Source organism: Aspergillus niger (assembly GCF_000002855.4).
Source record: "Aspergillus niger supercontig An15".
Taxonomy (NCBI): domain Eukaryota; kingdom Fungi; phylum Ascomycota; class Eurotiomycetes; order Eurotiales; family Aspergillaceae; genus Aspergillus; species Aspergillus niger.
Window position 1 is genome coordinate 899646 of NT_166530.1, and position 27107 is coordinate 926752.

At 51.0% G+C, this 27107-nt stretch overlaps 15 protein-coding genes and 1 non-coding gene across 16 annotated transcripts; 6 read left to right on the forward strand and 10 right to left on the reverse strand.

Annotated features, from left to right (window-relative positions):
- Positions 1-117: 117 nt before the first annotated feature.
- An15g03720 (uncharacterized protein) lies at positions 118-768 on the reverse strand (the record flags this gene model as incomplete). Its single annotated transcript, XM_001396873.3, has 4 exons — positions 118-147; positions 182-199; positions 307-633; positions 688-768. The coding sequence occupies 4 exons, from the start codon at positions 766-768 to the stop codon at positions 118-120; spliced, it is 456 nt and encodes a 151-aa protein (XP_001396910.3).
- Positions 769-1470: 702 nt separating this feature from the next.
- An15g03730 (uncharacterized protein) lies at positions 1471-2550 on the reverse strand (the record flags this gene model as incomplete). The annotated part of the gene is made up of 1 exon (XM_001396874.1): positions 1471-2550. One exon carries the CDS (start codon positions 2548-2550, stop codon positions 1471-1473), a length of 1080 nt encoding a protein of 359 aa, XP_001396911.1.
- Positions 2551-2982: 432 nt separating this feature from the next.
- An15g03740 (uncharacterized protein) lies at positions 2983-4006 on the forward strand (the record flags this gene model as incomplete). Its single annotated transcript, XM_059744614.1, has 2 exons — positions 2983-3241; positions 3288-4006. 2 exons carry the CDS (start codon positions 2983-2985, stop codon positions 4004-4006), a joined length of 978 nt encoding a protein of 325 aa, XP_059606479.1.
- A 782-nt stretch (positions 4007-4788) lies between these two features.
- On the forward strand, positions 4789-6505 carry An15g03750 (uncharacterized protein; the record flags this gene model as incomplete). Its single annotated transcript, XM_059744615.1, has 2 exons — positions 4789-4795; positions 4887-6505. 2 exons carry the CDS (start codon positions 4789-4791, stop codon positions 6503-6505), a joined length of 1626 nt encoding a protein of 541 aa, XP_059606480.1.
- A 340-nt stretch (positions 6506-6845) lies between these two features.
- On the forward strand, positions 6846-8416 carry An15g03760 (uncharacterized protein; the record flags this gene model as incomplete). Its single annotated transcript, XM_059744616.1, has 4 exons — positions 6846-6999; positions 7050-7737; positions 7895-7926; positions 8160-8416. The coding sequence occupies 4 exons, from the start codon at positions 6846-6848 to the stop codon at positions 8414-8416; spliced, it is 1131 nt and encodes a 376-aa protein (XP_059606481.1).
- An 805-nt stretch (positions 8417-9221) lies between these two features.
- An15g03770 (uncharacterized protein) lies at positions 9222-10273 on the forward strand (the record flags this gene model as incomplete). The annotated part of the gene is made up of 3 exons (XM_059744617.1): positions 9222-10030; positions 10169-10207; positions 10237-10273. The coding sequence occupies 3 exons, from the start codon at positions 9222-9224 to the stop codon at positions 10271-10273; spliced, it is 885 nt and encodes a 294-aa protein (XP_059606482.1).
- Positions 10274-10396: 123 nt separating this feature from the next.
- Positions 10397-12222, reverse strand: An15g03780 (uncharacterized protein; the record flags this gene model as incomplete). Its single annotated transcript, XM_001396879.3, has 2 exons — positions 10397-11949; positions 12015-12222. The coding sequence occupies 2 exons, from the start codon at positions 12220-12222 to the stop codon at positions 10397-10399; spliced, it is 1761 nt and encodes a 586-aa protein (XP_001396916.1).
- Positions 12223-12737: 515 nt separating this feature from the next.
- Positions 12738-13523, forward strand: An15g03790 (hypothetical protein; the record flags this gene model as incomplete). Its single annotated transcript, XM_059744619.1, has 3 exons — positions 12738-13001; positions 13194-13272; positions 13348-13523. 3 exons carry the CDS (start codon positions 12738-12740, stop codon positions 13521-13523), a joined length of 519 nt encoding a protein of 172 aa, XP_059606483.1.
- A 276-nt stretch (positions 13524-13799) lies between these two features.
- An15g03800 (uncharacterized protein) lies at positions 13800-14302 on the forward strand (the record flags this gene model as incomplete). The annotated part of the gene is made up of 3 exons (XM_001396881.3): positions 13800-14088; positions 14151-14212; positions 14261-14302. The coding sequence occupies 3 exons, from the start codon at positions 13800-13802 to the stop codon at positions 14300-14302; spliced, it is 393 nt and encodes a 130-aa protein (XP_001396918.1).
- A 425-nt stretch (positions 14303-14727) lies between these two features.
- An15g03810 (uncharacterized protein) lies at positions 14728-15338 on the reverse strand (the record flags this gene model as incomplete). Its single annotated transcript, XM_001396882.3, has 3 exons — positions 14728-14772; positions 14825-15079; positions 15153-15338. The coding sequence occupies 3 exons, from the start codon at positions 15336-15338 to the stop codon at positions 14728-14730; spliced, it is 486 nt and encodes a 161-aa protein (XP_001396919.3).
- A 397-nt stretch (positions 15339-15735) lies between these two features.
- On the reverse strand, positions 15736-17821 carry An15g03820 (uncharacterized protein; the record flags this gene model as incomplete). Its single annotated transcript, XM_059744620.1, has 7 exons — positions 15736-15783; positions 15847-16010; positions 16076-16432; positions 16588-17257; positions 17310-17580; positions 17641-17722; positions 17776-17821. The coding sequence occupies 7 exons, from the start codon at positions 17819-17821 to the stop codon at positions 15736-15738; spliced, it is 1638 nt and encodes a 545-aa protein (XP_059606484.1).
- A 691-nt stretch (positions 17822-18512) lies between these two features.
- Positions 18513-19900, reverse strand: An15g03830 (hypothetical protein; the record flags this gene model as incomplete). The annotated part of the gene is made up of 3 exons (XM_059744621.1): positions 18513-19277; positions 19323-19416; positions 19485-19900. 3 exons carry the CDS (start codon positions 19898-19900, stop codon positions 18513-18515), a joined length of 1275 nt encoding a protein of 424 aa, XP_059606485.1.
- Positions 19901-20996: 1096 nt separating this feature from the next.
- Positions 20997-21068, reverse strand: tRNA-Ala (AGC). The gene has a single exon. It is a non-coding gene; the product is annotated as a tRNA-Ala (tRNA).
- A 123-nt stretch (positions 21069-21191) lies between these two features.
- An15g03850 (hypothetical protein) lies at positions 21192-21689 on the reverse strand (the record flags this gene model as incomplete). The annotated part of the gene is made up of 2 exons (XM_059744622.1): positions 21192-21520; positions 21593-21689. The coding sequence occupies 2 exons, from the start codon at positions 21687-21689 to the stop codon at positions 21192-21194; spliced, it is 426 nt and encodes a 141-aa protein (XP_059606486.1).
- A 568-nt stretch (positions 21690-22257) lies between these two features.
- On the reverse strand, positions 22258-25371 carry An15g03860 (uncharacterized protein; the record flags this gene model as incomplete). The annotated part of the gene is given in 7 exon segments (XM_059744623.1): positions 22258-23272; positions 23431-23896; positions 24073-24365; positions 24430-24869; positions 24920-24960; positions 25059-25179; positions 25238-25371. Coding segments are annotated over 7 exon segments (2510 nt in total), but the record flags the coding sequence as incomplete, so codon positions are not given.
- A 263-nt stretch (positions 25372-25634) lies between these two features.
- Positions 25635-27049, reverse strand: An15g03870 (hypothetical protein; the record flags this gene model as incomplete). The annotated part of the gene is made up of 5 exons (XM_059744624.1): positions 25635-25937; positions 26056-26125; positions 26250-26307; positions 26642-26715; positions 26904-27049. The coding sequence occupies 5 exons, from the start codon at positions 27047-27049 to the stop codon at positions 25635-25637; spliced, it is 651 nt and encodes a 216-aa protein (XP_059606488.1).
- Positions 27050-27107: the final 58 nt, after the last annotated feature.

Here is a 27107-nt window from a genome sequence, read left to right on the forward strand (position 1 = left end):
ACGCCAGAGCGGTGCTGGCCATACAACTTGTTTAATCTTGAAGGTGTCTTCTATTCTATTCTCCTATCTGTTTTGGGATCTTTTCCCACATGGGTTCAGCGATGCCACCCAACCTAATCAATAATCACGAGAACCACGAATGTCCAGCTAGCTTAGCTAAATCGCCATAATACATACATACATACATACAAACCATATCCTACAATCAAATAAGACATATAATAACAATAACAATAATAATAATAATCAAACAGTAATACCCGTAACATCCTCCCCCCTCCGAATCCTCCCCACCACCTCCCTCACCCTCTCCCACGACCCATCTTTCAAAATCTGATACACCCTCTCCAACTCATCCCCTTCTCCTACCCCCTCTCCCAGACCATCATCATCATCCCCTTCTAAAAAAAGACCATCGACATCAACTTCACCTCTCCCCCCTCCCTCCATATAATCCTCATGCTCCTGTTCATACTCATTCATCTGCTGCCGCAGCCGATTCACCTCCGCCCGTAACTCAGCAATGATCTCCGCCTGCGCAATCGCCTGCCTGTCCTCGTCCGGAACAGCGTACTTGCATTCATGTGCGATGTTTCGCGCACTGCAGGTTTCACATGGTTGGAGACGGTTGCACTGCATTTGATTAGATTTGGATTGAAATGTAAAGGATGGGGGGCAAGGTAGTACTTTGACTTTTCGGGTCCGGCAGGGGAGGCAAGATGCCGTAGGGCGGGATTTGGGGCGGTGGGTGAGAGAGGGGGTGGGCATTTTTTCCTTTTTGGTGAATATGGAATGTTGGGTGTGGTAGGTGAAGTTATTGATGCGGTGGTGGTTGATGGTGGATGAATGTGGTAGATAAGTTAGTAATTAGTTAATTAAGAAGTGGCTAGCGGGTTGGTTAGTGGGTAGTGGAATGACTAACCTAACCTTGTTTGGTTTGGTGGGGTTTGTTCCTACTTTGTATGAATGAAATAGGGAGGTTGTCTACTGTGGTATTGGATAGTAGATTATATTCGTTTGATTGGTTTATATATATATATGTTGGATTTGGAATTGATAGTTACTGGTCTTTGAATATAGAGTGTGTGGTATGTAAGTGGCTTCGTTTTGATTATGGGATGTTGTGCTGAATGTGTCAAACTCTACCTTATTTCTACTTCTTTTGCTGTTACTTTTAGTATAGAGTTGGAATGTGTGAGAAGGTATGTGGGTGGAGCCAAAAAATGTGTCATTTAAATAAAATGTATGGATACAGTGCTTAAGGTATCGAGTACTGTATTTCACAGCATACTATCTCTACCTCCACAGCAGTATATACTTCTATTTCATACAACTAACTTCCTCCAATCTTAACCTCAACACTACCCAACATCATCCTCACAGCAGATTTACTTTACAACCAAACAAGACCCTCCCCTGGCAAGAACACACCTTTCAATGCCATACCTACCCCCTGGTATTCTCTGGCATTTACAAATTCCTCCCAAAGAACCCCACAATCCTCTCCCACGGGATCACCTCCACGCGATCATACAAATCCACATGTCCCGCCCCCCTCACCCACAGCAACTCCTTGGGCTCGCTCGCCCCCCGATACGCATTCTCACTAAACTCCCTCGAATGCGCGCGATCCCCGGAGATAAACAGCACCGGTCTCGGGGCAATCACATCCAAATCCTCGAACGGATAAAAGTTCATGAACTTCAAGTTACTCGTCAATGTCGGATGAGTCGTCAATTCCGGGGTCGACCCGGGCGGCGTCACCTCGCCACGCACCGTGCGGTAGAAATCATAGAATTCGCGATCCACGGCACTGGCGTTGGGGGTGAGGACATTCGGCGTGCCGCCGGTGTATGAGATCGGAGTCTCGGAGCCGCCAGGCTGCTCGTACTCGGGCCAGCGCTGCAGCGCGGCGGACGCAATCACGGCCTGTCTCTGCGTGAGGTTCTGCGAGTGCTGCAGGCCCTGTCGGTTGACGGTACCCATGTCGTACATGCTGGCCGTGACGATGGCTTTGATGCGTGGGTCGATCTTGGCGGCGCTGAGGGCGAAGCCTCCGCTGGCGCAGACGCCGATGACCCCGATCCGGTCGCGGTTGATCGTGATGGGGTGCGTGATGGAGGGGATGCTGGTGATGCTGGTGGTGTTGCTGCCCAGGAAGTCGACGGCGGCGCTGAAGGCTTCGGTGTATAGGTCGGGCGAGACGGCGTTGCGCGGGGTGCCGGTGCTGCCGCCCCAGAAGGGGAGGTCGATGGAGAGGGTGATGTAGCCTTGTTCGGCCATTTTGGTGGCGTACAGGTTCGCGCTTTGCTCTTTCACGGCGCCCATGGGGTGGCCGACAATGATGGCGGGCGCAGGGGTCGCGGTGAGGTTGTTGGGGACGAAGAGGTTGCCCGCAATGAGGGTTTGGTATTGGGTTGGGAAGGTCACCGGTTGGAGGGTTACCAGGTTACTTCGGTAGAAGTTGTCGGCGCCCAGGGAGAGGTTTTGCGCCGTGATGCATATTGCATGTAGGATTGGGGCGAGGGTGAGCGCCGTTGGGAGTTGCATGGTGATGCAGTGGCTTTGTATGATTTAGTATTGACGATGGGATTGATGGTTGAGTGATGGGAGATCAGACAGATGAGTACATGGCTTTTATAGCCATTGTCTCTGCGAACATCGTGATGGCTCGTTGCGTGATGGTGATAGTTTTCAGGGGCATATAGTCATGTCTGGCCGAGTCGAGAAGCAGATCACTTCTGGGGTTTCGTCATGCGCATGCAAGTTGCTTACTGTGGGGCGTAAGCTACTCTGCAACGGTCTGATTACTGGTTGGTTGTTTGCCTGGAGCTCTTGCTACTGGGTTAATGTCCGATTCCATGCTTACATTGATCCAGGGATACCTCACTGCTTCCCCCACTCCGCAAGCACATAAAGGCGTCCCTCGATTGTCCTTCTCTTCCGTCCTCCAAGACAAACGGACATCTATCCCTTTCCATCATGCCGCCCTACGTACACACCGGTCCAGTGGACTGCTCCCAGGATGCAGACTGCAGCGCCTTGACAGGCAAAACCGCCATCGTCACAGGCGGTGCCAACGGCCTTGGGGAAGCCTATGTCCGCGCACTCGTCGCAGCCGGGTATGCTTCCCACCTCTTACACTTATTCGCGACTAATGCAAGTTCAACCACAGTGTCCGCGTCTGTATTGGCGACATCGACACAGAGAAAGGCCAGAAACTCGAATCTGAGCTACCAGGGTAAGTCCCTTCTTTCCCAATACTACCGTCATCCTACCCTGACTAGCCCCAAGCACCAAATTCATCCCCTGCTCAACCGGCACCTGGACCGACCAAGTCCGTCTATTTGAAGAAGCAGTCACCCTCTCTCCAACCAACCGCATCCACTACGTGATCGCCAACGCCGGCATCCACCGCGTAGATGAAATCTTCCAGCCAGGACCCGAATCCCTCCCCGAACCAGACCTAAGCATCGTCGACATCAACATCAAAGGCCCTCTCTACACGGCCAAACTAGCCATGCACTACTTCATCCGCCAGAACGGGACCACGCCCACCCCAGAGCAGGAAGATACATGCTTGATCCTCATCGGCTCCGGCGCCGGCTTCCTCGATGTGCCACGCTCACCGCAGTACTGTGCCAGTAAATGGGCGATGCGGGGAATCATGCATTCCCTGCGTCGGACGACGTATTACTACGGGTCCCGAGTAAACGTGATTAGTCCGTGGTATGTGCACACCGGAATTTTGTCTGAGGAGGCATTTGCACATGTTAAGCGGGCCGGGGTGGAGTTTGCCACAGCGGAGGATGCAGGACGCTGCTTGCTGAGGATCTTGGCAGATGGGAAGGTTAATGGGCATTCGTTCTTTGTGACGGCTCGGAAGTGGGCGGAGAAGGGGTTTATGGATTTGGACTTGGAGGATTACGGGGATGATGCATTACTGGGGGAGGTGCAGGAGATGCAGATGTGCAGTGCCCCGGTGGAAGCCGGGTTGTTTGGTTAGATGTTGTAGTGTAATCCGGTAGTTTGTCGGCAATTATTGGACATGTTATTGAATTAGAATGAATATGGGACCATAATTGAGGCCGAGGTCGGAGATAGCATCAACCCAGGGTTGGTATTCTTCCATGGTTAAGGGTCTCCCAGCTCCATCGCATCCCGGACGGTGATTGATGGATTGCCGGATAGCGGGTCTGGCTTGGCGTAAGCAAGATGCATTAGTGCCGGATAGCAGTCAAGTTTATTCTTCTGTATGTGTGTGTCTCCCACAGCTTCTTCATCCAGAATCTGTCTTCTAGAATGACTTGGAACTTCAGGCAACATCATTCTCTCAGGCTAGCACTGCCCAGTAAAGTCCCAATCGACCTTGGCACGCTTGGCTGAATACACATCCACGCAACACATTCGTCTTCTCTCCCTGCTGTCGACATCATCCTGATCTGCATCAGGACGCTGGTTCGAGTCGGACGATTACAAATGTCCTTTATGTGGCAGTGCATTATGAGCTCTAGTGGTTGCTGCTTATGGCGGTGGAGTCCTGGCTTACCTTTTTATCGGAGATAGCAGCCTCAGCCTCTACCATCTATCAATTGCTTCAGGAAGGGTATTCTGTTGCCTAGATATGATGTGTATACGCTCATTACGATGTATATGTCTGTGTGTTTACTGGGTAGAGCTCTCGGCTATGGAGTATATATACAGATCATAGAAGAAGCAAAGCATCATGGGCGGCTCAATATATTCGATCTGCATCGATGTTCAAAGTTGACATGAGGTTCTTCTATGATGTTCTGTATGTGGTGTGCACATTCATCCTGATTCAGAATGTTTTAGGTATGACAGATAACTGGTCCTACTGGTGAGAACCATCCTTACATTACTAGGCCATTCGGTTCGAAACCCAGCCACAGAATATGCAGCCCGGCTCGAGCAGGTTGTGATTCACCCCCAGTCACGAACCACCTCGGTCAAGGGCCAACTAGACATTACTATAGGGGTTCCTGGACATGGCCCGGTGCTGCTGCAGCTGGAACCCAATCGGGAAATTTTCGTCCAGGATACTTATATCGAGTACCTGAACGGCACAAACCCTCAACCACTCAATGCAGAAAGGGAAAGAGTGTTTCGGGGTGAGGTCCTGGTAAATTCTTCCAGCAATGCATGGCATTCGGCAGGGCGAGCACGCATATATCTCGTTCAAGGTGGGACAAGTCCGCTAATTGAGGGAGCCTTCACTCTGTTCGATCAGCAATATCACGTCAACCTAGTCACGCAGACCAACTCCTCCCATCCGCACATGGAAATTAGCGCGTCTGGGGATTCTACAAGTACACTGTCTCATAATACAGTCTTTCCCCGCCAATCCACCGAAGACAACACTTGCTCCAGGCCCCGGAGGGTCGCTCTGATCGGACTCGCCACAGATTGCTCCTACCGTGCCGCATTCTCCTCCACAGATGAGCTCCGCCGAGGACTAATCAGCATGGTGAACACCGCCTCAGAGGTCTACGAGCGGACTTGGAACATCTCGCTCGCCATCCGTAACATCACCATTAGCGACGAGTCATGCCCCGAAACACCCCCGCGGGACACCGCATGGAACGCCGCCTGCTCCAGTGGGAATTTGGACTGGCGACTCCAGGAATTTGCCGCGTGGCGACGCTGGCACTACGACCCCAATGCCTACTGGACTCTGATGACGAATTGTCCCACAGGGAATGTGGTGGGCGTATCAATCGTGGGAGGGCTCTGCACTTCTTACTCCGGGGCAAATGTAGTGGCACGGACGTCCAATCAATGGCAGGTTTTTGCGTACGTTTACTCGGCCAATTATGCCCTAAGATCCATACTAATTTTGCCGTATGGATACAGTCACGAAACCGGCCACATGTTTGGCGCGACCCATGACTGCGACTCTCAAACCTGCTCCACCTCTAATGGAGATTGCTGTCCCCTGTCTTCGAGCACCTGCGATGCCGGCGGACAGTATATCATGAACCCATCTTCCACATCCTACCAAACGTCCTTCTCGCCCTGTACTGTCGGACAAGTCTGCTCCTTACTCCGCTCTGGCAGAGTAGAGAGCGACTGCCTTGTGCACAGCAACAATACCGGGCCTACCATCAGTGGGCCTTCTACACCTGCCGGTGAGTGTGGTAATGGCATTGTCGAGGATGGTGAGGAGTGCGATTGCGGTGAGAACTGCGCCGACAATTCCTGCTGCGTCAACTGCCGGTTTGTTGATGGCTCGCAATGTGGCAGTGGCAGTGACCGTTGCCGATCTGGACGCTGCGAAGGTAGTGAGGATCGCCGCCCATTAGGGGGATATGAACCGCTGGTTATTGGTCTGGCTGCCGGTATAGGTGGGGGGTTGCTTCTTGGAATTGTGATTGCCATTGTTTGGCGTTGCTGTTGTCGGAGGAGGAGAGTGGATAAACAGGCCGAAATAATATCTGGACCTCCTTCTTACGCTAGAGAAGTAAATAATCATATATACCGATAGTTGAACACCTATATGGATTAGCGAGATTTATATTCTTGAGTCTTTATGCTGCTTTGTAACTACATGGCAAATAGTTGATCTCGAACCGATAGTTGCCACCATCACCATTTCCGATCCATGAATAGAAGACCCACCGTCCCAAATTCGGACCAAGCCTTATCTCTGAGTCTCAAGTTCCAAGGCTTCAGCCTAGAATTAACGTTCAGACCGAAGAATCACCGTTTCCCCGAGTGGGTCAGCTACTGGTAGACTAGCCGTGCATAAATAAACCTGCAGCTCCGCCGTCAGCAACTTGCATCCACCAATAACCCACACCATGTCTCGACACGAACCATCCACAATGGATCCGATAGCTCCTTCATCATCAAACACTGTGACTCTCCGGCCGATGCCTCAGCTAGAGCATCTCTGGACGCCCGAAGACGATTGGACGGGGGTCAGCGATCGAACCCACCGTCGCCGGCTGCAGAACCGCTTGAATCAACGAGCCTATCGTATGTCTGTTCACACCAACGCTGATTATCCATCTGACCGTGCCAACTAGGCCGAAAACACAAAGCCGCTACGGGGAATTCCTCATCCTCATCCTCATCCCCATCTTCATCCAGCACTCAAACCTTAATCCCGCATTCCTCCACTATCCACCACCACCCCACAACACCAACACCAACACCACCAACATCAACATCAGACGAATTTGACGATCTCCACTGCCACCTCGCCCCCCACAACTTCCACCAAATCCGGCATGCCTTCACCATCCTCGCCACGCAAAGCTACCTCACCAATTCTCCCCGTCTCGAACACCTCCTCAGTCTCTCCCGCCTGAACGTCCACCGCGCCATCAACGACAATATCCGTATCCTGGGCATGACTCCCGCCTGGATACGGCCCGATGATGCGCTCTCCATATTCAACAACAACACCATCATCACCAATAACCCTTCCCCTCTTCCAGACGTAGATATATCTACCCTTCCCGAAAGTCTCCGCCCCACAGCTCTGCAGCGCCTCGTCCCCCACCACCCCTGGCTCGACTTCTTCCCGTTCCCCGAAATGCGGGATCGGTTGATTGTGGCGGCGACGGCGGGCTACTTGGATGAGGATGAGCTGTGTCGGGATCTCATGGCGTTTTGGGATACGAGGAACTCCGGGGCCACGTTGGTCGTGTGGGGGGTGCCGTGGGATCCTTGGAATTGGGAGGTTACGGAGGCGTTTTTGGCGAAGTGGAGGTGGGTGGTTGTGGGGATAGGGGGGTTGAGGAGGAGTACGAATTATTGGAGGGGTATGAGGGGGGAAGGGGGGTTGAGATTTTAGCAGATGTTGTATAAAAGTTGGGTTGGAGGTTTCTGAAGGAGGGGTGTAGGATACTGTTCATTCGTTATATAGTGTTCAAGGTTCTGCATTTGAGCACTGGAGTGGTTAGTTGTTTTAGGGTTCTTCCAGTCATGCCTCTAGTCACCTGTCCACATGTGATCCCACACTTGGACAATTTGAGCACCGTCAGCTTCTCCATCTTTGTTCCTCTTGCATCAAACATCACCTGAAACATGCTGATCTGTCTGGCCAGCTTTTGACCTACACAATCTTAAATGGACATCCCTTTATCATCCCTAACCCCTCAACAGTAATGGTGGACTGTTTCTTTCCACAGCGCCGTTCGAATTTGTCACTACAGGATGTCCTGATAGGTTCCACTTGGCACCGGGCCTAAAAGGGCTCTATTGGCTCTTTGAGGTATCGGAGAATGTTCTTCCCTGCGGACTCATCCTTTTGCCGGTGAAGTCTGTCAAAGCGCACGATTCCGAATTAAACCAGTGGTTGCCCAACTCGTCTACAGTACTTGTCAACCTGACTACGCCTAAGCTGCGTGACGCAAGGATCATTGCAGCAGCACTGTTGACGCTTTGAGGCGCGGGCAGATGCTTTGCGGCTGCGGGTGTTATGGAAGCCGCCGAAGTATGCTCTGGACTATGACGATGTATACGAAAAGGTCCTGGAGCTGCTACATGAGGAAATCCAACCGCATTCGGTTCTGATTCGAAGTAGGGCCTCTGGCTATGCTTAAAACTGATGGAATAACCTGTAGAATACATCATGGGGGAGCCAATTTGTGATAATTCTGCTTGCTTAATGCTTGCTGCTCACCATTTAGAATAGGGCTAGTCTGACTCAAGAGAACGGATGTGCCTTATGTCGTCCTCGCCGGCTGGCAAGGTCACTATGAGAACGCCGTCCGCACTGAATGGCTCAGCACCGGCGTCTACGCAAATAAACTATCTGCGCCAGGCGTGGCTGTTGACGAGCTAAGCGTGCGCTGCTCAAAGTCATTTGTAACCCATCTTACCAGACCAAGACAGCAGAGCTGTCCAAGCTATATCACACGAAAGAAACCTGGGGAGGAGAAGCAGAAAAGATCACTGAGCTAGTTCACCATCCTGAACGGATGGCCCTACCTATCCCCAACGTCGATGACTCTGGACTCCCTACCAGGGACCACTTCCAGACCATAAAAAACGCATCAGGGGACACACTAGAGACAATTTCACACCCTGAACTTCCCAACCACTTGCACAACATCCCAGGGTAAGCAAGTCTCCCACCCAACCCTACGTTCCACCCCCATCTAACATCCTCCTCCAGCTTCACCTCCCTCCAACCACTCCTCGAACTCCTCATCGTCACCCTCTCCACTAACACCTCCATCCTCCTCCCCATGATCGGCTACTCCCTCCTCCTCATCCCCCACCTCCGCATCCCCATCCTCCTCTACCTCATCTACATCAAATACCTCAGCAAAGCACACAAATCCCCATCCCCCCTCCGCTCCAACCTCCTCCACAACCACCCCCTCTGGACCCTCTACACCACCTACTTCCCCATCCGCCTCTACCGCAGCCATCCCCTCCCCCGGCACCGCAAATACCTCTTCGGCTACCACCCGCACGGCGTCTCCATCCGCGGCGCCATCGCCGCCTTCGCCTCCAACGGCGCCGGCTTCTCCTCCCTGTTCCCCGACATCACCAACAACACCCTCCTCATCTCCGACAAAACCATGCGCGCCCCTTTACTCCGCGAATACGCCCTCGCTCTGGGCATCAACGGCGTCAGCTACACTTCCTGCGTGAACCATCTCGCTCGCGCCGGCCAGGCTATCACCATCTGCATCGGCGGAGCGAGAGAAGCTCGCTATGCAAACCCGAATACCATGGACTTGGTGCTGAATGTCCGGAGGGGATTTGTGCGTGTGGCGGCGCAGACGGGCGCGGACCTCGTTCCGGTGATGGCGTTCGGGGAGAATGAGCTGTTTGATGTTGGGACTGTTGATGAGGAGGTGGTGAAGGGGAGGGCTTGGGTGGGGTGGGTTCTGCGTGCTTGGTATGCGGTGACGGGGAAGAAGGTTCGGTGGGTTGGCGGGAGATGGGGATTGATCGTTCCGTATCGGAGGCCGGTGAATGTGGTGGTGGGGAGGGTTATAGCTGTGAGGGAGGGGAGAGGGGTAGAGGATGTCGATGATGATGATGGGTATGTGGAGGAGTTGCATGGGCGTTATGTGGAGGAGTTGAGGCGGTTGTGGAGGGAGTGGAGGGATGTGTTTGGGGTGGAGAAGGGGGTGAGGTTGAAGATTGTTGGATAGTTTGTCTTCTTGAATTGTGTATTCAGTCTTTTGGAATGTGGTTGGTTACTTAGTGTCTGGTTTACGTGAGTATGATAGGTAGAAGTATCAACAGAAAATCTACTAAAAGCTGCGTGCGTCGTTGCAATTGAATTATAAATCGTAGAACATAATGGACATACTCTATGTTGGAGACGTCGTTCGTAACTAACTTTAAAAAGCAAGGACAATCAATATGCACATGAGATAGAAGATAGAAGAAAAATAGCTTCTCTTTACTCCTCAGCCTCCTCCTCAGCAGCCTCCTGCTCCTCAGCAGCGACCTCCTCTTCCTCCTCAAAGGTAGTAGCAGGGACGCTGTACAGACGCAGCACAGGACGGTTGGGGTCCTTGATAAGGACGTACTTGGTGACCTTGTCCTCATCCTCATCGGCATCGAGGGCACGGATGCGGTCGACGATAGTACGCACGATACCCCAACCGTTGCCGAGGTTCAGGTTCATCTGGGCAGCCAGATCACGGGGCTTGTAGCCGACAACACCGAGGACGACGTGACCAGCGGCCGAGCGGGGGTTAGCACGAGAGACGAAACCCAGCTTCATGCCGTCAGCCTTGGCGAGGATGGCCTGGGTGGTCCAGCGGGCGAGCTTGACGCTGTTGTTCTTCATCTCAGTAGCAACAACGGCACCGCGCTGGGACCAGAGCTTGCTGCGCCAGTCGAGGGCACCGCCGGAGCCCTGGGCCTTGCTGTCGAACTCGTTGAGGGCCTTGACGAGCAGCTGCTGGTCCTCGCCGTTGACGGGGTTCTTCATGATGGCGTCGACTTCGGTACGAACGATCATGTTGACGGGCTCGTCGTCGCGCTCCAGGGAGAGATCGAAGCGACGGTACTTGTAGGCCTTGGAGGCGAGGGGCTCGGTCTCCTCGGCGGCGTTGTAGAAGGGGTTAGGGTGGGCCAGGGAGACCTTGCTGTCCTCGGACTCGACAACGGTCTGCAGGGCGAAGTTGTGGTTGATGAAGGTTGCTTCCATGGCCAGGGCGCTGGGGGTGTTGATGGCATCCTGCTTGTTGGCGGAGTCGGCCAGCTCGAGGGGAGCGTCGGCGGCGTTCTCGTTAACGGTGACCAGGTCCAGGGAGGCGCCTTCGCGCTTGTCGAAGTAGATCTTGTTGCCCTGGTGGACGATGACGATATCCCAGGAGTAGACACTGCGGGGGGCGCACATGAGCATGGACAGGATGTCCGAGGTGGCGAAGATGGTGGCCTCGTTCTTCTCGGCCAGTTCCTGGATGACGGGGTCCTGGGTGGTGGTGACGTTGTAGGCGGCACGGTCGAGGGACTGGAGACGGCGCTCGGCGTTCTTGACGGGCGCCTTGTCGTAGGACCGGTCGTAGTGGTAGAGGAAACCATACGAGTCGACGTCCTCACCCTCGGGGGCCTCGAGGTTCAGCTTGGACAGACGGCTGAAGTCAACCTCCTCCAGCATGTTCCAGTCGGGGCGGACGTTGACCGAAGGCTCACGGGTGCGCTGGGGCTTGTCGTAGTCCTTCCAGCCGAAGCGACGGCCACGGTTGCCGCGGCCACCAGAACGGTTGTCGTAGTAGCGGTCACCACCCTGGCCACGGCCAGCGCCCACGCGCTGGAAGCCGGCACGACCACCGCGCTGGGCACCACCGCGCTGGGCGCGGCCACGGAAGACGGTACCACCGCCACGGCCGAAGGTACGCTTAGCGGAGCTGCGGGTGTTGTCGACAACGGAGAAGGAAGATTCGTCTTCGGCGACCTGGACGGCGAAGAGGCTGGAGGAACCGGCACCGTAGACTTGCTGGTCTGGAGGGAAACAGTTAGTTGCTTGGTCTTGGCTTGGCTAGGATATATTTAGGATAAAGGTATACCTCTGTAGTTGCGGTTGTAGGCCTGGCGACCGGCACGGTTAGGGTCCTTGGACTCGGCAGTCCAGTCAGCCATACGACCCAGCTTGTCACCCTTGGAGAAGGGAGCGTAGGGGACGCCCTGCAGCATGTTGTCGCTGGCGGTAGCGGGGCCCCAGGTGTCTTCGGCCGGCAGAGCGGCGACGATGTCTGCGATAGAGATGGGAGCCATGATGTCTGATTTGGGGATGGCCCTCAGAATATAGGAATTACAAGGGATAGGAGGAAAAAAAACCCAGAGGGGAGAGTCTGGGGAAGAAGCTGGAGGGGAGGATCGCAGAGGGCGGATATTGACCGACTTGGGCTTCACTTTCGACTTTGCACTTTTTGTGTCGCGAGTCTGTGGCGCAACCCGTCTTGGCACGAGCCGCATTGCACCGCCACATTTGCGATAACAGTCAGGTGATCTGCATAATAGTTGTGCTGTATTCACATGCTTGCTGAGTAAGACAACAAGGCATTGTCCGTTATGCACGCTATCCACGGTTTATTTGGAATTGCCTTTTGTGTTCTTATCATCATCCAAATTCAAGTTATGCCCGCTTATCTCTCATGTAATCGAATGCATGACAGCATACTTGATAGATCGACAATGGGTTTAATTGCTCAGCCAACTAGTGGCTTTTCCACATCCCCCAGTCCAACTAAATCTCCGATCTCATGTGAACTTAATTCCATCCAGCGAACATGTCAAGGGATCTGCTATCTGAGCGCTTGGCTCTATACCCAATGTGGATTTACGTAAAGGATCGTCTATCAGTTCCTCCAGCTGCAAGGCTGAGAGTAGTTGTTCCTGTGATCCAGCTGAGATCATGGTACCTGATCAGGGATGAGGCTCGATATGGGGTCCTGCCTGTCCCTGTCCATGAACGATCCTCGGTTTGCTGGCCGGGAAACACCGACTGCATTCACTCGCGGTACTTTAGCCACGAACCGCACTTTGAACCTGGGGTATGCGATCTAAATGCGACCCAAATGCAGTGCAACGCTCACTGCACATTCGGAGATTTCAATTCCAAATAGTTATTCTATAGATCGTTCCCAATTTTTATCCGGCTATCGCGCATGCCTCTTGTCCTTGGATGGCTAGGGTTGTGTCTGACTCGCCACCCGAATGAGTTCTAATTTGGTTCAACTGATAAGACGGCGTTGCCTGACAGGCAGGCTTTATTCAGCTGGCCCCAGATTCCGAACTATTGGATTCTAACTCTGTCCCATGCAGGTACGGTCTTCCCCAGAATTGGGAATGATCGATCGACTTCTCCATAGAGTTCTTCGCTTGCAGCGGTACCTGCAGGAGACCAAGGTGCCACAGACTATGACTGGGGCGTCGTTCATCCGGAAATCCTTCGGCTTACCCTTCCATGCTCCAGCTTCCGGAAACCGGATAGTCTCTCGTCTGCACAGCACCGATCTATCCCGATGCGACTTGCTTTTGAGGTAATGTCCATCGGTACTCTCGACCGAGTGTGACTGAAGGAACTACCTCGAGATAACCATCAGGATTTTGATTGGGAGTTTCCGTGGAACTATACAACTCAGACTTTCAGCTCAACACCATGATTTGGATTTCGATCCTTAGTAATTGGCCTCTGCTCAAACCTATATAGGACGCTTGAGTCCCTCTGTAATTCTTCCAGCATCAGACAAAAGCTGAATACTACAATCCAAAGACATTCTCACACAGCACCAGCAGCGCTCATTCTCCTGCATCTTTGCAATTCCATCATCATCATCATCACCACCACAATGCAGTTCACCACCGCTCTCTCCATCCTGGCCATTGCCACCACCGCCGTTGCTTCGGCCATCCCCGCCGCTCAGGACAGCACTGCGTCTCTTGAGGATCAGGTGAAGCAAGTGGCCGCTCAGCGAGGCACCTCTGATGGCACCATCAGTACCGTCACGGAGGCGCAATGCATCCCTCCCATCTTGTGCTGTGGCTCCCTCACTACTCCTCTTGACCCTCTTGTCGACCCTATTCTTCTGGACCTGGGCATTGATGCTTCCAACATTGTTGGCTCCATCGGTCTTCTTTGTATGTTGCCAGATTCTTTACTTCCTCAAGACTGGATAATGGGTTACTAACGAGAAATACAGGCAAGGACTACGACGACAGCTGCACATCAGCTCCTCAGTGCTGCACTGAGATCAACCTCTTGGTAAGTTTCTTCCTACGAAGATATGATGTCAGGCTAACGCCAGTGTAGAACGGTCTTGTGGCTCTCGGATGCTCTTCCCTGGAGCAGTAAATGATTGGAGACCTTAGAAGTCTGGGGCTAGTCTACATGGAATGAGGACTGTACTATTATCCTGTCGGACCTATTGAGTCCGTCTGTTAGCGATACTTAATTTAATAGCATATATGGACTTTCGTTCTCAGCTTTCCCATCAAGTCTTGCTTGCAGATGAGTAGTCTAGAGGTTACCTCAGGGATAAAAAGGGGAGACATCATTCTGACCACATCGACCAGTCACCAATGCCATGCCAATCAAGCTTAATCCGTTCCATGTTCTATATCAGACAGTGACATGGTTGTCCCTTCTCTAGGATGTAATTCCAACATATATAGACAGATTGTTTGTCAACATCATTTCCAAGTATCCGATCATATAATCTAACCCATCTATACACAGCCCCCTCACAAACAATAAGAACTAAGGATATCATCTCTCACTCACCAACGCCCCTCCAATCCACTTCCCAGTTCAATCCCCACCAACTCCAACCCTCAAGAACAAGAATAGAACCCCTCAATTACTAGTCTCCAGCACCTCCGTCCCTTCCACCTCCGGCAAATACTCCCTCCTAGCCTTACAATAAAACTCCACCTGAGGCCTCCATTTCCTGGCCGCCTCCCCATCCATCGTGCCCGACGGCACCACCACAAACCCTTCAGCTCGACTACTAGTCACATACACCGGGGATCCACAGACGCGACAGAATCGTCGTTGCAACGTACTTCCGGTGTCGACTTTAGTGTCCGTGAAGCTCTGGATGAGGGACTCGCCAGATTTGATGGTCAATTGCTAGACATATGTTAGCTTCAGATGTTTCTCGAGATAAGAAGATAAAGAGGGAGAGAGAGAAGGAAGAACTAACTGATTCTTTCATAAAGCTGTTGGCCATAAAGCTGGACCCCGTAAACTTTCGGCAGTTGTCGCAGTGGCACATTACTCGTTTCATGGGTTCGCCGGTGACTTCGTATTGGATGCCGCCGCAGAGGCAGCTGCCGGTGATGACTTCGGGGGTGGCGGGGGCGGATGAGGTGGAGGTGGTGAGATCCATGGTTGTGGCGAGGGGCTAGTATTTTAAATTTGGATGATAGGTTGGGGTAGGTTTGGATTTGCTAGGCTAGGAATTAAAATAGGTGCTGGGGTTCTTGTCCGGGGTTATCTAGTAATTATGTAGAGAAATGGATGGAGAGGGGAGAGGGTTAACTAGCCATCCCATAGTAGCTGACAAATAGGCTCACTAGCAACCTGGCTGATTAATGCTGACTGTGTTCCTGCGCTTCTGTTTCCGCTATTATGGGGAATGAACCGAAAAGATAGTAAGATTTCTACGTGAGTCAGTGTCTTTTTGTGTCAGATATAACTCATATGATAGTCGATCTATCCATCCTGGCCAATGGCTCCAGTTAAGCTTAGTTGTGCTGACGCCACCAGCAACCTATCGGTTTCCATCAGCTTCGATAAAGCGCCGGATAAGCTGCCTTGATCATGTCCGCGCCCTAGCGTGGTTTTAGCATGCATTCTTCACCAAAAGGAACTTCTAGGTTGAAGTAGTGACTCACCTTCTCCCCGATCATATACACAGCATTCTGAATCCGACAGTCAGGAATAAGAGGGATAATGGATGCATCCACGACCCGAAGATTCTGCACGCCGTGGACGCGAAGCTCCGGGTCTACCACGCCCTGGGCAATGTCCTTGGACAGTCGGGCCGTGCCGCAGGGGTCTATGACGTGAACATGAGTTAGTTGCTGTGCGCGTCCAAGTTGAGTGATTGATTGAGTAGCTTACGGTATCCCGTTTGCGACCGCTCCAAGATCATTTTGTTCATGGCTTCATCCGAATGCCGGGGCATAGGCCATGGGTAGTCTTCCCCGAGAATCTCTTTCATCCCATCTCCGGTCATGAGGATATCGTCCACGAAACGGACGCCCTCCCGCAAGGCTAGGATGTCAAGTTCATTGGAGAAGAAGTTCAGATTGATGTATGGTTGTTGGTGTGGATCGGCCGAGTTGAGCTTCACTTCTCCGTTTCTGGACAGCGGGCGGAGAAGATCGACAATGACGGTCAGCCAGTCGCCTTCGGGAGGAACGGGGAAGTGCCATTGGAAGGCGTCGGAGAACATCGGCTGCAACTCATCAATATCTTCTCGCTAATTAAAGGGTAAGAAAGGTGACTTACCACAAAATCAATCTCAAAATGCGGCTGCCCCTCCGGCCCGAATGGATCCCTACCATCATTCTGCGCCTTCGCCTCGCGATACTCCTTGTATCGCTCCAGACGATCATCAATGCGTGGCAGACCTACCATTTCCAGTAACCCACTACTAAAGGGCCCCTTCTTACTAGTGCGATACTTCTGCAAAGCAGCGCTCTGCGCAGGACCGGCACGGAGAAGATGACCATCAAGACCAGTCCCATCCTTCAGCCGGAACACATGCGCAAGAATAGGATGATCATGCAAATTCTGGCCAACATGCTCCGAATCCACAACCGAGTCAATGCCATGACGAGCTAACTCGTCCTTTGCACCAATCCCGGAGAGCATCAGCAGCTTTGGTGTCTCGAAGACGCCGCACGCGAGTATAATCTCATACTTAGCAGTGAAAGTCAATTCAGTCCGATCGGCGCCAATTACAGTGACACTTGTTGCCTTGACACCATCGAAGTTGACTTTCTTCCCGATCGCAGAACTCAGAATCGTCACGTTCGGCTTATCAGTCAAATACGATGCACTGGTCGACCGCACCCCGCCGTAGATGCTGTTGACACAGTGCGTCAAACCCTCCATCTTGCCGGAGTAGATGTCCTCGCATGTCTTCTGGCCTTTGCTGGTCCATGCTTCAGTCAGGGCGTCTCGGAAGGTGTGTAGTTCTGGCACGAGGTCCGCGTGGGATACGTGCAGAGGACCGTTGCGGCCGATTCTGGATAGCTCTGAGGGGTAGAGGTTGTCGTCGTCGTGGTAGGTAGCGGGCTAGTTCATTCAGCATTATCCTGTGCTCCACTACTTGTTATTCATGACTTACCTTATTGAAATACTCCTCGCACCCATCCCAATTCCAGGAAGGACCCCCATATTCCGCCCATGCATCGAAAGTCCCCTTACTCCCTCGAATCCAGGTATAGTAGTTCAAAGAGCTACTCCCCCCGAGTACCTTGCCCCGGGTGTTAGGCTTCTCTACCCGCTCATAGTACGGCTTGTTTATCATGGTAGACTTGTACGCCCAATCATACTGGCTGTCACGCAGTCCAAAGGCTGATGATGGCGTGGTGATCTCAGAGATCTCGCCCGGGTTGCTGGCTTCTGTCAGAACGGCACAGTGATTGGTTGGTTAGTCGACTGCGTAGAGGACATACCTAACGCCTGCTTCAATGACCAAAACCCTCACGTCGGGGTTCTCGGCCAGTCGACCGGCCACGACATTTCCAGCTGTGCCGCCTACTTCTTGTCAGATGGTAGACCATATAAGGGGAATAGAAATAGAAACAGACCGCCAACAACGACAAAATCGAAGTTATCTTCAACGGGAACCGTCATTGTTTAGGAGCAGACGATCGAGATATGGATGGTGATCGAACTAATTGAAATGATTCCTAGTACTCATTATATGTAAAACATTACTACCAGTCGGTAGTATTTATGTAGACCAGATGCTAGAAGTTATGTCAACATCTCGGCATCAGGATATGTCGACAATGACGTATACCGGCTGCTCCACCAGCGCGTAACCCGCGCAGACAATCTTGTCACTTCATGACTTGGTAAGACATGTCGATCCCGAGTTATTTCCGGCTTATCTTTCATTCAAGGTCACTGTGGGGTGTGAGTGCACCCTGCTTTTCTTAAGAGAATCGAGAGCATGACTATGGAGTGGGTGGCTGATTGACCCACTCAGCTGCGGGACTAACGGTTGCTGAAGCTTGTTTTTCCTCGAGCCCTGTGGTGATCCGGCGGGGCTAGGTCGGATGGATCGGATGCTGAGGGGGGATGTTTCTGTGAAGCAGGTTGGGGGTCTATTTGTAGAAGTACTTGTATCACGGAGTACCTTGGTGGTGTTGATAATTGTGGTTCCGCTAATCACCAATTCAAGCATAGCTTCAAGTATGATTAGCCCTCCATCAGCTGCATCTACGATGGTTATTGGAATACATATCTTTAAACGGCCATTTTGTTCGATAAGAGTACCAATCAAATACCTCGTCTTAATTAGGTCACTACATAACAATCTTCATTCTTGGCGAAACCCTGATGGAGGACCGAGAATTCGAGGAGGGGACCGGAAACTCCGTCGCATATGATCCACTACGCCATACTTCATTGCCATCGCTAATGATGCAAAACACAGCCAAGCGAAGTATGGCGCTGCCGCGGGGATAAAAAAACCGGTGATAACTGTAACGAGCCCGCAGCCGAAAAATGCACGTGCACTATTCTTCTCACCTTTCCATGATCTGTCGAGATCGGCAGAGTCTGTATTGAGGTTCCCGACATCATATAGTACCACTTGCCGTGGCACAGATACAATATTGAACCACGCATAGTAGGCACCTTCGTCCGTGTGCCCTTTGATGATTAGCTTCCCAATTCCATCATCGATAGCCATTCTTTCAGCAATAACAAAGGTCCTTTTCGCTGGGACTAGCAAGTGGAATACCACGTTATCTGCGTTGACCGGATCTATTTGTCGAAGCGACCGACGATTCTGCCACATTAGGGAAAATACAGCCTCAAGGTTGGAGGCCATTCCGCCGAAGGAGGATGGGAAGGGGCTTTTCCGGGCCCGTCTCTCGAAGACCTCGTTGGCACTGGTTGTCCGATTGTAGACATAGAAAGCATGACGGCCAACGGACGTTTCTCCACCAGCATTCTCAATCTCATTGTCGACAAATCTATATATGAATAACCCGAAGCCTTGGGTCTGCCAGCTTTGAACCCTTGCAGTCGTCTGATAGCTCAGTTCATCTGGCACATCCTGGAGACGTAGCCCGATGATCTGTAACTCCCTCGGTTTTGTCTGTGTATCGAGGGCTGTACTTACCAGAGCACACGAAGCAAAGACGGCAGTAAATTCAGGCCCAGCGTTGAATGAATTACTGAGGATTTTGAACGTTTGGGCTGAACCGCCAGTGAAGCTGCTTATTGTTTTGTTAATGGTCTGTTGTTTTTGCTCATTTTGTACGGTGAACTTCCAACGACGTACCCACCAAACCTGTGCTCAATCAAGTTCTCTCCACGGAGAGAGAAACCGGTACCAGCTGCCACGTTTGTAGGTTCCCCAGCGGTCGCTGCGAGGTTGCGGAGCATTTGTATGATTATCTGATCCGAGATGTCATTGGGGTTATCCTCGACGGGCTGGGACGTGCACGTAGGGTGCTGGGAAATGGCTTCGAGGATGCGCTGGGCTATACGACTTGCAGAGGCAACGAGGCTAGTAACTGGCTTGTTGAAGATAATACCAAGTGCTTTTAGTATGCTAAACGATCCTTTCGCCGTAGGATCCATAAGAGGTTTCAGGTCGTGGAAAAGTCGGACATAGGCTTCATCACGAGAGATACCTGGATAGCGCTGCTGTATGAGACATCCTAGCTCTGTCAAACTCAGGATGTTTGCAGACATCTGGCCAAGAGTTCAGTATGAGGCGGGTACGATGTCGGTCATAGAAGGAATTCAGCTGCGGTAAACTGAGATGGTCACATAAGCGAGTCAGAACGTGGATATGTCGATAACCGAGGGTAGTAATACATGTAAATTGGAATATAATATTGCTCTGGGGATGTGTGCCGATGTAAGGATCAACTCAGCGATGTCGAAGAGATTTGTATAGAGTGAAGGGGGGTGGGGCGAAGTATTAATGTTGCGGCGCAGCACCTCCCCCAGTGCTTGGATTGAAGACTTCCGGCCCAATCAACAAAGGGTGAATCAAAGGTTTGCGACAGTAGATAAACATGGTTCATGACGGCAGCGGTGAGAAGCTCTGCAGGGGAACAGACGCAGTAGATCATTGCGCTGGACACGTGAACGTTAGCAATGGTCATCAACAGCAGAGATAATACGGGTCTTGGGTGTAAGAAAATCAACATGTAAGCAAGCCAACCTCTACTAAGAGGAACTAAGGCTCAATAGCGGTATAGATTGCTGGCTTGAAGTTCGAACGGCAGTATATCGGATGCAAAATGGCATAACGCGGTAGTGGTCTGAGGTGTGGAATGAGGAACACAGCCTTGTTGATTAGTCTAATCACCCCTGCCTCAAAGACTCTTTCTGCATCCTTGGTTAACATATGTGGCGGTGCTATCTCATCGAGTGGATCATTCTATAAGGATTACATTCCATAGTCGTCACTTCCCTTGTTGGTTCTCTTCACTTGTCCGACAGAGTAGGAGACTCATCACGTCTATGGCTACTTAAGAGTCTCACAGTCTCAGGAAGTCACTTGGACCTCGTTAGGTTCGATTTGTAGGAGGTTCGGGATAGTGTTGGTAATTGAGCTCATTAAGATGGTGTGGGGAGAAACGAGATATGGGTGTTTAGGTTCCCAGCAAACAAGGAAGGAGCAGAAATATTGTGGGCCTGAAGTTATCCAGAATTGTACACTATGGCTGGTATCATAGATGTCCAGATAAAAAAAAAAAGAAAAGAAAAAGATAGACTCTTCTACACCAATCTGCAGCAGTCTGATCTATCCGGGACTGAAACAAAAAAGCACAAAAAATGGAGCTGCGGGGAATCGAACCCCGGACCTCTCCCATGCTAAGGGAATATTATACCACTAAACCACAGCCCCATTTGTTGAAAGCTGTGTCTACTATTTAGTATTACATTTCAATAATACCCCTAGACCAATATGCACAAGACCCTGCCCTCTCACAAATATACAACCTGCACTCACATCAATGTTTCTGGTCAATCAATCCAGGAATACACCCTCACCCCCTTCCCACCCTTCAGCCACTCCCACAACCCTGTCCTCCTCCACCTGAATAACATCCTCAAATGCGTCCCCGTCCCCGTCCCTGTCCCCACCCTCACCCTCACTATCACCACTACCACCATCATCAAACACCGTGCCATTCCCAAGCCCGGTCCGATAAACCACCTCCCCAATCTCCATCCCACTATCCAGATTATGAAATCCTCCTCTTCCCTCAACCTCAATATCCCACCTCGCAGGCCCCCTCTTGGTATACTCAACATTTGTGCAATTCGGGGTACCGAAGCCCATATTTAGGCATACGTCTATTTAGATGGAGAATTTGGATTATGGTGTGTAATAGAGGACTGAGAATGGGGAAGGAGTGTGGTGTTTACTGCCAACATGAGAGTTGTCGCAGTTGAATGCTACACTTACTGCTGATGAGAGGGTGAATAAGGCTAGAAAGCCTAGGAAGAGAAGGAGTTGCTTCATGGTGCTCTGGGGTAGTGCTCAATGGCTTGTATAGAGGATTTCTGGGAACTGGCGGACTTCATGTTGTGGGTTTTATACTGCTAATGCACGAGTTTAATAGTCGTTTATAGCTAAACTATTCATGAGTAGCTTCAGGGGATCAGTATTTTGGTGGTACAGTGTCCATTTCGGCTGAGATATTGTAGTTGGTTTGAATGGACTGTGGCACAAGATTAATTCGAATTGATCTGCTGAGCATTCGGCTGATTTGAGAATAAGACAAGAGGTTGTGTGGCTGCCGTGACAAGCGCAGGTTTGTAAATGAGAGAAGGAGAACTGTGGGGAAGAAGAGGGATGAAAAGAAGGGAAATGGTCCAAAATAGGAGCCTTACAGCGAGCATAGCCTCAGTCTTACAAGGGCCTGATAAGGTAGCTTCCTGTAGTACTTCGTGAAATTGACTAGTTATGGAGAATAGTAGAGTTTAGCAAATAGCATATCTTATCATCGGCGGGAAGTGTCACACACGTTCCAGTATTATGAAAGAGAAATATAAAGAGAGGAAGGGAGAGTAAGCTTGCAGCACGATATCTAAGCTATCATTTTATGCCAGCTATCATTCCATGCCCTAATTCCCAATTGAACTTGCATGATGAGGGCCCTGCGTCGCCGAAATTCAAAGTTTGACAACATGACATTAGCGACGTCGATGTGGAAAAAAAACTTGTCCATGGGACATTCCTTCTCCTCGACGCCCGCGTACACCAACAAGAGTCCTTGTTCTTCCCACTCGCGAGTGGTGACAACGACAAAAGCCGTGGGGTACCAATGAATGTCGCCTTCCGCACCACCATCATCACGCGGAGTGAATTCCTTGTCCAGCTCCACATGAGCCCGGACAACGTCTCGGAGGCTTTCCCCTTTGAAGTCGTACACGGTAGGGGTGCGAACAAGCGGCATCGCTTCGTCAGTCATCTCCTGCTTCCACTCCCGGTTTAAGGCGGTGGTAAGCTTATCCAAGTCCTCGGAAGACAGTCCGACCATGGAATAGAGAGCAAAAGAGGCATCGTCCCAGTTGGCATTACTGCCTTGGTGAAGTTCCGGGCAGGTCGAAGGCAGAGTGAGATCAAGGTGAGCATCCATGGCTGGGAGCGATTCTTGGCTAGAGAGATGTGAGTCCACGGTGGGATTTGAGCGTTGTCTGGAGTATGCGGCTTGCTTGTTGATGGAACAAGCTGCGAGGCGTAGCAGACTTTCTAAAGAAGTGGTTATGTCCTGCAGGGGAAAGAGGGAGGGACGGAGATGGTGGATGAAATGAAATCGTACAAGGAATAAATAGGAGGGGAAAGGGGAGGGGACGGGGGTGATCTTTGTAGCAAAAGGGCGGTTGATGCCACTCTGACGCAGGCAACATTTATGCCACCTTTCCGAAGTGAATGCCCGAGTTACATTGCACCCGTTCAATGTCTCGGAATGACGGGGTCTGTACTCAGGACACACTTTGTCTATCGGAGAGTCTCTCTTATCACTGTCGTACAGACCTCGAAGCAGTATCCAGACCGTCTGTTCCCGCTCACGGTATAGAGTATCAAATATAACTTGCTGACTTCGTACGTTCCATCACGTGTCAAGTCGGCGCAGGCAAAGTGAGCAAGGTTTTGACTGCAGTCTCGCGTCGTTGAGGTTTCACAAATTTCCAAGTCTGGAAGCAATGGCTGACTGCCACGTCCGTTGCGAGCCACCAGCTCAACTAACTCCGCTCACTTGAGACCAGAATCTACCTCCTGCATAATGCCCCTGTCAATCTGGGGTCCCTGAAATGCTATCCTTCCTAGCCCATACCACAACATGATCACAAGGCCAAACAGACCAATTAGCACGGGAGATGTATAATTCATCGACTCGGCTTCTACCGGTAACCCAAGGGGCAGGCAGACAAACACTCCAAGTATAACAATCCACAAGATGACAAAGGCGTTGCAGAGATAGCCGAGGCAGCCGAGGTTCAAATATCGACGTGGTAGTGTGCGCACTCTTCCTGAAATCAAAACTATTCCCTGAGGTACCACGTAAGTTATGTGGAGGAAGAGAATCGCACTATTGGTAATAATGTTGAAAGCGCCTGAGGAAACCAAGTATAGCAGGCTATAGATAGCGACAAAGCCAAAGCTAGCGACCGTGGTACGAACAGGGAACTTTAGCTTGTCGTCAACTTTGGCAAAGTATCTTGCTGACGGGGAGTTAATCTGGTCGAGTCAACTTGGAACCATCAGTGTGTTATACAGGCGCTTACATCGCGCGCCAAAGCCCATGCAATCCTGCCGCAAATCACCCATTGGGACGGGATTGAGGCTATATTTTGGCGGTCAGCTCAATTGGCGCATGTGAAGGTGTCCGCGGACTTACCAGCATAGACAATCAAGAGCCACACTGACAGAAAGGTAGTAACGCCTTTGCTCTTGGTGCTGAACATAGCAGTTAGGATTAGTTTATCAAAGAGGTCAGCTCAAATACATACGCCTGATAGATCAGTTCCAAGCTTGGGAGTTCCGAGTTCACAACCGCTTCCATGTCGGACATGCAGAACACCAGTGCAACAGACAATGGAAGACAGGTAGCGAGACTCAGAATTACACTCATTGTCATGGCCTGAGGAACACGCTTCTCTGGTTGAGGGAGCTCTTCGCTAATGTGAATAGCTGGGGTATCATCGGTCGGTCAGTAGGCGACAAAAGTTATTGTGGCTCACGGATACAGACATACCAGCATCGATCCCAGTCATAGAATACATCGTATTCATCACGCCCAGCATCCACGCAGTACCTTCGTTCCAGCCAGATCTCCCGTATCCAGGTTGCAGCAGAAAAGATGCTGGTTGTTTTTCCTGGCACATACCCAGTGTGATAATGATAATGAGGGCCATGCCCGTAAGGGATAGGAAGAGAGCCGTCTGAGCCGTCCAGTTGACTTTACTCGGAGCCAAGAATATCGGTATCACTAGTGGGTTAGCTACTCCGAGTTGCCATCTTGGACAGTGATCCTCACGTGTGAGCAGTGATATAGCAAGATATATCAGGTATATGTGCCATTGGGCCGCCATATACTCTGTGTGCCAAAACTTGACTATTCCCCCAACGGAGGCCGTAACCATCTGGATACCGGAAGATCTGCAACGATCATCAGGACCTTGTCGATCGGCGGATCTGGGGCAGTGCAACCCACGTCACTATCCACCATGCTAAGACAGACATACATCCGACAACGAATGCAGAAAACCTTTTCGACTTGGTCGGACTGAGCATGTAGCAAAAATAATACTGACCTCCACTTGACTAGTCCTGTGAGCCATGCGATCATAACAAGGCTCAAGAACACAATAGCAGAGAGCATACCGGAAAGGCCGATGCCAGCTCACTAAGTCCGAGAATTACAATGATTTGAACGACAAAGGCGCAGATAGATCCAAATATCACTAGTCGAGGACCGCCATAAGCCAGGATCTGGCCAAAGTTGCTCTGCATACATTGTACGCTTCAGAAGATATCACTGGCGCATTGGCATAAATGCTTACCATGTACCCTGCCCAGGAGTTCGTGATCGAGAAAGAAATTCCAAGGGTTGAAAGCCAATTGAACTGTCGCGGCATTCCATCCCCATTAATTCCGGGGGTGGCCACATCCGAATCGAGAATGCCGATTTCGCCATCTTGGATGCTCTCGAGGCTCACGATGGTACCTTTTCGATCCAAATCCGCTGTCATATTCGTTGTTTAGGGCTGTCAAAGCCTAACAACCACGTCGAGCCCTACACTGACAACTAAGTTTTTCCAAGAGCACCATTTAACCTTGTGAAATTGGCATCGGATCCTTAAGAACTGTTGTATGTCTACAAGGTGAAGCAAGGGGTCCGTTCAACTGATCGTGCTCACCGTACCCTTGCTTCCAAAGAATGGGTCTGGACTGCTTTATCTACAAAAGAGGCGTTATCTGCCGCTTCTTGTACGACTTGACTCGCGTGGAGGGTGATAATTTACATTGTTCTGATAGATTTGGGTTCATGACAGCCAGCATCCCCTCTGACATCTGAGGGCGAAGACAGCGAATGTGTGAAACTGGCAAACAGCGCCTTGCTTTAGGGGCGAAGTACACCGATTTCATAGCCAAGCCATGCCAAATTCCCTGGGCAAGCAGCCAAGGCTTTTTTAGTCGTCTTTTCTCGTCTCCTACCGGCTCCTCCGGCCCAGCAGCTCTCAGAACCCAGATTTTGACTTCCTAAGCAGGCAACCTTACATCCTTCTGCAGGTGTATCAGCGCTCTCATTCTTGGTTTCTCACGAACCATCATTCCACCCAATAGAATCCGCGGCATATTATTTCCTACGCGCCGCCACCCTCACAACTTGCCGCGGTGGCACAGGGTTCCGCGGGATGTTATTCCTCATCCCAAAGGTGCGTACAGTTCTTCGGGATGCCTACCTCGACATAACCATTCTATGTAGCCCACGAACACGAAAGATATCAAGCTATGGGACTTCTCCTTCAGATTGCCTGTATTTCAAGACATCTTCATTCGTGGTAAATTCACCTAGGAGCGTCAGAGCCACCCGTGCTAGGAAATGGCACACCCATAACCATGTCGCGCGCTAGGCATCCGCCACAACGAAACCAGCCCAGATCTTGCGCCACAGGGAAAAATGAATGGGAAAAGATAGGCCCGTCTAGCCCGACAAGCATGTCTCAGTTACGTATGCATATGCGCCATCTACAGGATTACTTAGATTTGGCACCAAGGTCTGCTCTTTAATTCAGGTTTTCGACTCTTTAGGTTCGTGAAATCAACGAAGTGATCTCTGTGTGGAAACTTATATATGAAGTATGAGCATCGCGCGACAGTATTCGGGATAGCATAGCTCTATTTGCTTACCGATGTTTTAGATGTCTCTAGCTAATACAACAATAATAATTCTCATGATAAACAAGCCATTAACTGAGCCCGAAAGGTCCATGGTGCCAGTGACGATATCCATAGTTTCCGGGCTATAGCTTCGATCCTTTTAACAACGGGGCAACAACAACAACCGTCGGGGAGAACGCGATCCTTTAAAACAGTTACTCGAGGTGGTAGATTAACGCAGAAGTATATGAGATCACGCAGTTAACCTACTACAGTGGCCTGACTTACAGTCAGATGGGTAGGAAGAAGTCTATCCTTTGGCTTTTCACTGGAACAATCAATCACTGGTGGAGCAAGTGGCCTTCAGCCCACGGTCCCTGCGGCTCAGCCCTGCGTAGCTGCGTATCTTGGATGTTCTTAGTCAGGTGCAAAATCCAGGAGCCTAAACTACTAGTAACTAAGTAGCTATTAAATCCTTCCCAGGCATCCATCAGTATACATACAAGTAGGTAACACGTGCATAGACTTCTGGGTACTGTCCGAGTATTA